Here is an 11108-nt window from a genome sequence, read left to right as displayed (position 1 = left end):
ATTTTGGCAAGAACTTCAACTGCCTACAGCTGAACAATGAAAGCAAATATTATATATCTTTTACTCTTGAAAAATGACCTTGTAGTTTACTACGTGTCGTCCTGATTGCATTAAACATTAAACTATTTTGTCACTCCTGGGAGCCAGTATTCCAAAGCGAAACGCTAGTACTTTTTCCTGCGCAAACATTCATGCCAATTCGTGTATCACAACCTCTCTATTATTTCATAGGCGAACATTTCCAAGTTTGTACCCGGTAAACCAGTTTCATTATTTCTGCCTTGAGTATTGATGGCAGCTTTAGGAGGAATCCGACAACCATAAGCAGAGCAACGCTCCGGTGCTTGGTATGATTAACGAGGCAAACTGGAGCTGTTCAAATAATGTATAAAAGGCAGCGTGAAGCCACACACAATCCCACCACCTCGTTAACCACTCGTCCGCTACGTTATTGTCTCTATAAAACCAACCTTGAAAAGAAGCGCCGTTCCATCCGAAACTACCCTCCTTCCTCGAATGCTCAACCTTAAGATGCCGTAGAATGGCACCACGATGCCATCGATATACAAAGTGTCACAACGTACATGGACTGGAATTGTCATTTGTTGTAAAATAGTTTGATATACTGGAAAATTTCTGCAGAAGTAAAGACACTGATGAGTTTACTACAATTATTTTCAGCATGCAATAATACATGCTTTCAAAAAATACAAAATTAAAAGATATTTGTCTTCATTTATGGTATTGGTGTTGACAATCCAAACCATTCCTGCAAACACCTTAACTATTGTACTGTTGAACTTTGTGTGTGTCGGTTAAAGTCCAAACACGTCGTAAACGTCAGTAGATGTTTCGGTAAGAGTTGGTGCAAATGCTGCCATCGGTTCTCCCATTGAAACATTTTTGCTGCTTTTAGCGTCACCGAGAACAGTTTGTTTGTCAATTTAACATAGCTCAGTTATGCTGCAACATTTATGTATTAATTAATATTAAGTTTTGTTTCAATAAATACAAACCTTTTACATCATCTCTAACAGTCCAATAAAACCTTATTGAGTTACTGATTTTGTCTTGACTTTTTCTCATAATTGTTGCAAAAAAGTGATCGTTCTTTATTTCCTGGACCTCCACCTGAAATCTAAAACAGCATTATTTTACATATCGGCGATCAAAACTTTTTCTCCATGAATTAAATGTTGCATAATCTAACAAGCGTCAAATACCTTTCTGCTGCATGTCCTCTAGCCCATGCGTAAACAACAGGGGGTTCTGAAAACATTTTTTGGAATTCATATCGTTGTTTTGTTCCAAGGAAATCTGTTTTTAAATTGCAACTTCCTGCACAAAAGAGAAACTAAATGAGATACATGCATTTTATTATGCAGTAATCGAACAGACAAAAAATGTAGAGTCTGTACCTGTCTCAACTTTACACCATCCAACGTTCAGCAAGAAGTAACACGCAATTAAGAGTAACCACTGCATTATCAGATATCCTTGACTGATACAGGTGAAGAAATATTACATTAATCTTAAAAATCTCTATCTGTTGTTGATCTTGAAGCTGGAATAATTCAAATAACACTGCTGTTTACGGCACCAAATCATATGACTTATTCAAACTGAGACATTTTTACGATTTTGTGTCAAAATGTTATGCCAAGGTTGAACGCACTTGGGTGTTAGATTGCCTGGATTGCAACCGAGACTTGTCAGTTTTTTCTAAAATTGTTCCTTTCTCCTTAACGACATTGCGCCACACTGGTGTAATAAATCGCTTCAGTCACACAGACTGCAAAAAGTTCCCGTTGCCCTCTCTGTAGCAGTGCCGCGTGCACTTTTTTATTATGTTTGCCATTCCATTTCCCAAGTGAAAATACTGGTTTAGCCGTAATGTCCCGACTATACATAAAGTTTTTCTTTAAATTGTAACAGAAATTGTACAATATCTAACCAAGTAGTGTTGTGTTTAAAGAAAACCTGCCATGAACTATTCAACAATTTAACTTTGCCCTTCATAGAGTTAGAAATAATGCTTTTACTCCTCCCGTCCGCGACTGGGATAAAACAATTTCCCCTACATGAGGCGACGCGTCTGTTGTTGACACGCGCAGCTCGCTTCACCAAGTTTCAGATACAAGGGGTGACTAGTAATCGAGGTGTTGCGCTTCGTTAAATATAACTAGCGGCGAGTGTTCCGCAGTGACTCGCGGTTTTCGCATTTAAACAATATGGGCCAAGACAACCTGCCTTTAACGGTCAAGAAAACTCACGTCTGGTAAAAACATTGTACCAACGGATCAGTCCTATCTTTTCAGATAACCAAAATTACACGCAAACACTGATGGATGATCATGGTCAGTGCGATCTTTAATTTCGAAATAACACAGAAATATAAATTTAGCCGAAATGGCATGTCAGTTTATGTGCTTTCGAAATCCATTTAAAAAGATACAGAAACTCACAAAAATGCAAACAAACTTAAAATCCAATATTTTAACAACCTCGACATCTGAGCATACTACCTACATGTGTTGTTAATGTTTGATGGTAAACTGTTATATGATCGAAAGTTTCAGTCACAGATGAAGCAAATCAAATCCTGTCAATGTTGGGATGAATGAATCAGAGCTCATTATTTGCATCTAACGAAGTAAACGACTACAGGCGACATTCCCACGCCAAACAAGTTGATTAAGCGTAAGAAGAACTACATGATAGGTGGGAATGGTACTGATATAGTCAAAGAAAGATGGTAAACATGCAGAAGAGAAACAACTGCAATTGAACAATATAACAACCAAAATCACCAAATACAGATGCAAGAGAAATCACTACAAACATTTAGTGCTTTCTCCTAGACAGAAATCCACAACAAAATACAAGAGAAAATGTACATGAAAAATAGGGGTCTTAGACATGACAATGTGAGCTACAATTTTTGAATGAATGTTACGAATCATCCCAATTTCTTTTATAGTTTCTCACCATTGTATCGATTTCATCGCACGCAAAAGACACACATTTATACAGATGAGATTTTCCAAACAACATAGGCGAAGTTGCAGAAAAACTTAATACGGTTTTCATTGCAACATTCAAATTTTGTTTCATGGATGCTTTTTCATATACAAAACTATATTAGTCATTTAAACATTAGTGAAAAAATGAGAAATTTTACTGTTGTTACATCTCTTCGAACATTAGTTATCATACTTATTGAAGTCGACGTTGTTTTTTGGTCAATCGTCTGCAACAAAATATTTGGGGTTTATTATTAATGATGTTGGATAAACGTTTTCTCCAAAATTACCTTGCAGCTCTTGGGTCAGGTGGGTAGTTACTCCAAGATCTGACCTTTGCAAAAATTCTTATTTCGTTCAACCTTAAGTACAAAATTGATAAAGCGATGCAGGTATTCTCTAATAAATAACATTTAAGTGCGCATGAACATTGGTTAACATTTTGTGTTTTTGTTTGAACTAGAGAGAATAACTAATACATATAACTCAAAGCACCCAGTAGCCAACCTGGAGTAGTCGTAGCTTTGACAGTTGTAACCAGATACAGAAGAACTGTAGTCTGTTGGGCAAACGTAGTTGTTGGATCTGGGTACAGTTAAGATGTATGTTGCATATGGACTTTTGCAAGGTTTTGCTCCAGCAAAGTTTGCGGCGTCGTGTTGGCAATATTGGTACTCCTGTCAAAAAACAATTGAGGTGTTTAAGATGGAAGCATTGGCGGGAACTGTGCCATACCTGGTCAGCAAATATGTCATCCAGTGCTGTGTCCAGATCGTCGTCAACTCTATCAGCAACCAATTGGGACGAGTCAAACGACAATATTTTTCCAGATTTCGCTTTTTCCGGAGTTTGTTGGATGATTACTGCAGTAATATTACCATCCCGAAGAGGAAGCAAAAATTGGGAATCTCCCTGGTGTGATATCAGCACGTAAGTTCTGTCATGAATTGCCGTTAGATTAATTGATTTAGTAACGGTGATCACGTACTTAGTTGGTACGTTTTCGGGCTGCGGGTCACCAATAATTTCTATGTAGAGTCCGATCAACCTCCCGTTGTAACAGTTTTCGCATCGTGTTGTCATTGGGTCGTTAGGATCAATATCCAAAGTAAATGTAGTCCGCCCAGTCGACCGAAGTTTGCTGATAACCGCCGGATGGGATAACTTGTAAATAGTTAAATTCGGCCATTTGTAATTGTCTGGATAGTAATTTTTAGTAGACCAGAATTTTTTACCGAAGTACCTGTGTTATTTTCCAATAAGCTATAAAAATGTGGGAAGATGGGCCAGCGTATGCAGACGCATATGTTAAAAATTTGTTTCTTTGTTTTTGCAGTCGTCGATAGATTCTGTGCAACTGAAACATTCCGTTTAATCTTCCAGCATTTAAGACCACATTCTGCGGCAATTTTCAATGCTTAGTACAGACAGTTTTGATCGAAATGAAATGCGTATTACACACATACCTTGCCACTAAATTTACGTAAAAATATTTCCTGTGCCCCAAAGTCCCACAAAGTTTCGAATTGGTAGGATTTAGAAAGTTCGTAAATCGATTCCATTATCAGGTTTTCGTGCTGCTGGTACAAACTGTCGGAGAAAGCGTTGTTTTATACTTGGAAAGATTGATTTTTTGTATTTAGTGTAAATTAATTTCATGCATGTTACTTCAGTAACAAGTCACTCCAGTAATATTTTGTTTCCATTGGAATGTTTTTCAATGCGACTTCCTGTTTTTCGTTCGTAACGTTTCGTGTCTCTTCCAAGACTTTTTGGTTGTAACTAATTTGCTGTGCATAAAGTAAATCTTGTAAAATATGGCTAAAAAATGAAAAAGCAAGTCTTTTTCTGTACTTTCATTTGAGCATCCATGCTAATAAGCTTTTCTATGATTTCAATGCGAAACGATCCATCCCGAAAAAAATCATTGAGAATTCGGTCTAAGGTCAATGCCTGCATTGCAAAATAAGTCTGGTTTCATTAAAATATGGAAAAAATTCAGTTAAATGAAGATTTACGTTTTGCGAACTGGTTTCTTTGTAAACACAATGAAGTTCTTGAATAATTTTTCCTTTATTTTTGGCTAAATTGCTTTTCATTATTGTGGGAACGGCCGATGCATCCAAGCTGCTGTAATCGAAGTTTTTTGATGTTGCTCGGAAATGAAAAGCAAAATGAAGACTGTGAAAACATGACAGGTTTGGTATAACGCTTTTGAACAGAATAAAAAAGGATATACTTTGATCCCAAGGTGTCCTGCAGATATCCAATAAATGGAAGTTGACAGTGTTTTTCACTCATACTTAATATGAACTGTAATATTAAAGTATAAATAAATGCAATGTATGAAAATTAATTTGAAATCTTACGCTGACTGATTTGTCGTACACAGCTACTGGATCTTTCTTGATACCACTCAAAAATATCCCAACAATTGAAAAAAGAAATTCGAGTATGCTTGGTTGTTGGTTATTTGTCTATCAGAAAGTAAAGCGTCAAAATATTTTTGTTTCCAAACTACTGTGTTTTAATTTATTACGAAACATACCGCCTCGACTAAAACTACTTTTGCCAAACGTTTAATTATAATCAACTGCTGCTTCATAGTTTGTTCAATGTTATTGAGAGCTTTTCGGTAAAAATTCATCTTTTTCTTCAACTCGTGTTGTCGGAACTGAAGCGTGAGTGTGTTTGTCGTGTACACTTCTTCCATTATGCTTGAAACTACTGTCAATGAGATCAGATTTTGATCAATCTGTTAAGTCAAAAAATACGCCTATAAATCTTATTGATTATTAGCACTATTAATAAAAAAAATTGCAAATGTTCGGGTATGCTATTATTATTATTTCACCGTATATGTTGCACTTACACATGCCTTTTTAACTTACAGAACTTAATATGTTGTTATCGGAGGATTCCAACTGCTTTCCAACGTTCATTAGTTCCTTTGTGCGTTTTTGCAAAGATGTCCAGTACTTGTCTGGAGCGTAGTATTTCGAATTTCCATAGAAATCAAACCCTTGTTCAATATACCTTGTAATTTCCCTGGCCTAAACAGAATTATTTCTGTGTAAGCTGCAGACAGATGGCCACTGTTTCGACCTAAAAGGTCTCATCAGTGCAACTGGTATAATTATTTTTGTTTGTGTTAAATGTAAGTCGAATTGTTCTTTGCAACAAACTGAGAAATATTCTTTGTGAAAAAAATTCATGTAAATTCCTAGACAAGTTCAATTAGGTTTTACCCGTCGATGCACCAAGCTTGTCTCATTTGCCATTTCTAAAATAAACCCCAATCTTTCTTTTGCTGCTGCATTGTTATTTCTTTGAAATAGCATTTCTCCTTCTCTTTCTATCATCCATAATAGTTCCTCATCACCAGTGAACCACTGTTTCAGAGAATTGACTTTTCTCAAATCGGTAACACCTGTCGATCCTGTACATCCCTGCGTATATTACTCGATGTTAATTATTTTTTTCCTACTTACCAGAAATTAATAGTTATATCTTGAATGGTACCACTTGATCTGAAGTGTTTATCGATGCACAGCAGAAAAAACGTGTATTTTGAAAAATTTTAGTTGCTGTGATTAACTGTTCCACTTTGTTTTGCTATTATATTTGAAAACGTGTATTTAAATGGGAAAGCTGTAGAGACAGATAGTTACGTAAGACTAAACATGTCATTTTCAGAAATTGTTTCCCCTGTGTGTGTTCAAAGTAACCCATTTTGTTGTCACCTACCACTGTTGGAATGTCATAAATTAAAAATCCATCCTTGCCGTTAGGCTGTCTTGGATCCACGGGAACATTGAGCGGACAATGAGTTTTTACTAACAAGTCACATTCAAGGTACAAACAATATGGACCTTCCACACACATGCAATCACAGCCAGGAGCACCAAATTTTCTAAACAAAATGGCATGCAAAACTTTTTTCATAAACCAAAAGTATTTTTTTTAAATAGTTATGTGCTGTTTCTATATAAATACTTTACCCGCCAAGTCCTCCATAACCGTGTTCGCCCGGGCGCCCGGCCTTTCCTGGACGTTGGGTCAAGTGTACAGAACCAGATATATGTTTACTATAAAACACGATATTTCCGGCATCTCCTCCATTAAATGACGCCCCGCCCTTGCGACCGTTGCCACCTTGTTGACCACGTGACCCTTTACCACCTAAAAGTATTTTTAATACCTTTTAAACGATTTACCCAAACAGGTATGGTTATCAAGATTTTTGACAGACCAATATTCAAAAGCCTTTTCCTCGGCTCCATGCACGACCATCTGTGTTGGCCACACACCTATAACACTTCATGCTTTTCTATCGGACAAAAGGAAACCGCAAAGCAAAGCGTACACTTTTTTCGTGATTCGGTCAAGTGAACAGACCAGATAAGACATTACCTTGATGAAATTTCATGTCTTTGTAACATAAGCTACGTGTGCAGATGACATTGGATCTTCTTGCACCATTTTCTCCAGTATATCCGTCTCCGCCATCTTGGGAAGGCATGCTGTTGGATCCCTAATATATTTTGAGCTTGAACTAAGTAAGGTAAAATAGCAACTTTCGCATTGCTTCTGATAAAAATGATCATTTTAAGCACATATAATAGCGTTATGTCTAGTAAAATGACATCATTCGGCAGCATGCATAGTCACAACGAAAAATCAGAAACAAGTTAAAATAAATAGACATGGAGCTTCTTTGTGAGCATGATGACGGCGGAGACAACACGACATATAAACAACAATCAAAACACTTGTACATGTAAAAGGTGAAAATATTAATGACTTTTTATAACATCATCATCATCCGCATTGTTTGCTTACTTGCAAAATAATCTCAATTTTTCCGTGAATCTCGTATGCTTTTATGTTCACCGTTGTACCCGATACAGCTTTTTGGTTATTTTTTCCGTTAGTGTTGATGGCTGCTTTGACTGGTTTACTGCAACCTAATCCCGCTGCACAATGTTGTGCGGCCTGGCAAGAAAAGATTATTGTTGTTGCTACAGATTTAGCTTAATGAAGCCATGTTTAAAGTGGAGATGGTTGTGTTACAGAAGCAAAATATTCTCTGCAGAACAGATTAATAGACAAGTGTGTTGCGGTACATATACGCACCAAAAACTCAAGCGGTGTTCCGGATGACACAATTTTTCTGGCTAAAACCAACATCTTTTTTACGCCATAAAATGGTTCAACGCTGCCATCAATGTAAAAGGTATCACATCGCACCGTGACTTCGATGGTCATATGTGGTGCGGTGGTTTTCTTTATCGGAAAATTTCTGTGCAATATAGGAATTTACGTTTTTGTGTTTGCTGTAATTTTTTATTAAAATCGTTTCATAAAAATCTTTCGGTATTTTTGTGGCATAAAAAAATTAAATAGTTTGTTGGAATCTTAATAATAAGTACTCAAAGTGTAGTCGACAAAATTAAACACAGCTGGTTGAATTTGCATGTCAATTAATGTATGAATTACGTGTTTTCGTCGAGGAGTCTGTAAAGTTGCGAGGTGTAAACCTCTCTTCCAAACACATCATACGTGTTGGGTCTTGTTTTGGTGAGTGTTGGTGCAAACGCTGATATCGGGATCCCAATAGAAGCACTTGAAGCGTTTTGTACATCTCCGAGTGTCGTTACTTTGTCTGTGATAGTTATTTTGTAGATGAAAAAAATTTGGCAAACAGATATCCATTATTTCATTTAGATACATTCATACACTCAACCTTTCTGTTGTGTTCTTGCCGACCAGTAAACTCTGAACGTGTTACCGATTGTATTGCGATTTGTTCTTGTTACTCTTGCAATAAATGTTCTATTTCCCACGTTTAAAATATTGATTCGGAACCTTGAAAACCAATTATTCATTGGAAATATTGTTATGGGTAACAACGTGCGCACCTTTCTATCCTGTGTCCTCTAACCCAAGCGTAAACAATGGGTGCATCTGGAAAGGGTTGATTAAAGCGTATCCTCATATTTTGTGCCATAATTCTTGTCAAATAGGTTCCACTCCCTGCGAGTTTAAACTAGCAAGATAAATCTCAGTTCATTTGTGTTTAGCAACAACTTTGCCACACCTTCCTTATTTACATATAATTTATCACATTAGCATCAACAAGGTCTGGTGAAACACATTTACATATATCTTGTATAAACACACCTCTTTATTTCCCGCTTTACGACATTACGAAAGATGTTTTTATTGGGTTGTTTTCAAAACCACAGGCTTCATCAAATAACTTTAATTAAAATTGATGAATATTCATCAATATTGTTCAACATATTTAAGAATTTTTTTCATCACAACGCGGAACTTTATTTTACCTTTTTGAATTCCGCAAAATCCATAGTCCAACCAGAAAAGCAAAACTGAAATTAATATGAACAGCTTCATGAAAAAATGTTGCAACCTGTAACCTGAAAGTTGACAATTCAATAGATTTACGTTGATATAGCCGTTATTGAAGGTAGGCTTATTGCTGACGAAATTAGCAAACTACTGTTACATCGAGATATTACAGCTGCATAGACATTTCTGCTTTAAATCATTTTGTCTCAAGTGGTTATGCCAAGGTTGAACGCACTTGTGTGTCACATTGCCTGGATTGCAACCGAGACTTCGTAAGTTTTTCTGAAATTGTCCCGACCTGTTGGATGACTTTCTCCTCACCGACATTGCGCCACATTGATGTAATAAACCGCAGATTATAAACAGTTCCCTTTCCCTTTCTCTACAGCAGTGCCTCATGCGCTTTTCTGTTTTGTTTACTTTTGAAATACAACGCTGTATTTCACTCCCGAAGTGCAAAACTGATTTAACCGTAATATCCCAACTATACTTACACATAACAATGTTTATGAATTGTACAAGATCTAACAAAGCTATTCTTATGTTTACAGAAACCTCATCCATATTCACACATGACGATTGTTGAATTTTTTTCTGCATAGTTGTTGGTTCTACAATGCGCACTCTTTCATAGAGTCAGAATACTACATTTACTCCTCCCGACCAACGCGTCTGGTTTACAAAACAATTCCCCCCACAGAAGGCGACGCGTCTGTTGTTGACACGCACCATTCGCTTCATCAAGCTTCAAATACATGGAGTGACGTGATCGAGATGTTGCGCTTCGTAGTATAACTAGCAGCGGGTGTTCCGCAGTGATTCCGTGGCGACAACCAACAATTTATATACGGGTCGCTCCTGCCTGGTCAAGAAAACTCACGTCTGGTAAAACAATGTACCGACGGATCTATCCTATCTTTTCAGATAACCAAATTTACTCGCAAAGACTGATTGATGGTCAGGGTCAGTGCAATCTTTAATTTCGAAACAACACAGAAATATAAATTTAGCCGAATTGGCATCGTCAGTTTATGTGCTTTCGAAATCCATTCAAAAAGATACAGAAACTTACAAAAATGCAAACAAATTTAAATCCAATATTTTAACAACCTCGATTTCCAAGTATACTACCTATATGTGTTGTTAATGTTTGATGGTAAACTGTTATACGATCGAAAGTTTCAGTCACAGATGAACCAAATCAAATCCTGTCAATGTTGGGAAGAAAGAAATCAGAGCTCATTGCATCTAACTAAGTAAACAACTACAGGCGACATTCCCACGCCTCTGTTTCTATTTGTTCTCAAACATTGAAGTGTGGAGAACATGCTGTGCACACTGGCTGTATAAATGTCCTGTTCTTTACCGAGCCACTGACATTGTTTCCACACAACAATTATCGCGATAATGTAAGCAAGTTGATTAAACGTAAGAAGAACTACATGATTGGTGGGTATGACATTGTTACAGTCAAAGAAAGAGGGTAAACATGCACAAAGGTAACAACTACAATTCAATATAACGACCAAGAGAACCAAATCCAGATGCAAGAGAAATCACTACAAACATTTAGTGCTTTCTCCTACACAGAAAACCACAACAAAATATAAGTGAATGAACAATGGAGCAAATATAAGTTGCGAATACGACAAAAGCCCTAATTCCTTCAAGAATTCTCAACTATTGTACTAATTTCATCGCACGAAAGACAAG

General features: G+C 36.7%; 1 protein-coding gene across 1 annotated transcript; it reads right to left on the bottom strand.

Moving 5' to 3' along the window:
• Positions 1–3139: 3139 nt before the first annotated feature.
• Positions 3140–9709, bottom strand: LOC145895449 (uncharacterized). Its single transcript, XM_082984258.1, has 25 exons — positions 9631–9709; positions 9371–9463; positions 8945–9059; positions 8770–8891; positions 8523–8688; positions 8160–8325; positions 7866–8018; positions 7437–7557; positions 7025–7205; positions 6771–6936; positions 6272–6472; positions 5915–6076; positions 5572–5778; positions 5393–5500; positions 5263–5336; positions 5042–5204; positions 4878–4976; positions 4692–4813; positions 4490–4613; positions 4267–4422; positions 4012–4187; positions 3759–3960; positions 3531–3700; positions 3314–3385; positions 3140–3250 (listed from the first exon to the last, which is right to left on the bottom strand). The coding sequence occupies exons 2-25, from the start codon at positions 9438–9440 to the stop codon at positions 3217–3219; spliced, it is 3330 nt and encodes a 1109-aa protein (XP_082840384.1). The 5' UTR covers positions 9441–9463; positions 9631–9709; the 3' UTR covers positions 3140–3216.
• Positions 9710–11108: the final 1399 nt, after the last annotated feature.

The sequence above is a fragment of the Ascidia mentula genome, chromosome 3, assembly GCF_947561715.1.
Source record: "Ascidia mentula chromosome 3, kaAscMent1.1, whole genome shotgun sequence".
NCBI classification, from domain to species: domain Eukaryota; kingdom Metazoa; phylum Chordata; class Ascidiacea; order Phlebobranchia; family Ascidiidae; genus Ascidia; species Ascidia mentula.
Note: the sequence above shows the minus strand (reverse complement) of the source record. Positions and strands in the feature narration are given on the sequence as shown.

What these genes read in the sequence shown, in the direction of transcription:
- LOC145895449 (XM_082984258.1), bottom strand. Translation starts at nt 9,440, where the DNA reads ATGAAGCTGTTCATATTAATTTCAGTTTTGCTTTTCTGGTTGGACTAT. An exon ending in AGACATGAAATTTCATCAAG is followed by an intron (nt 7,206 to 7,436) that starts GTAATGTCTTAT and finishes AAATACTTTTAG; the next exon opens with GTGGTAAAGGGTCACGTGGT. An exon ending in TACGTAAATTTAGTGGCAAG is followed by an intron (nt 4,423 to 4,489) that starts GTATGTGTGTAA and finishes AAATTGCCGCAG; the next exon opens with AATGTGGTCTTAAATGCTGG.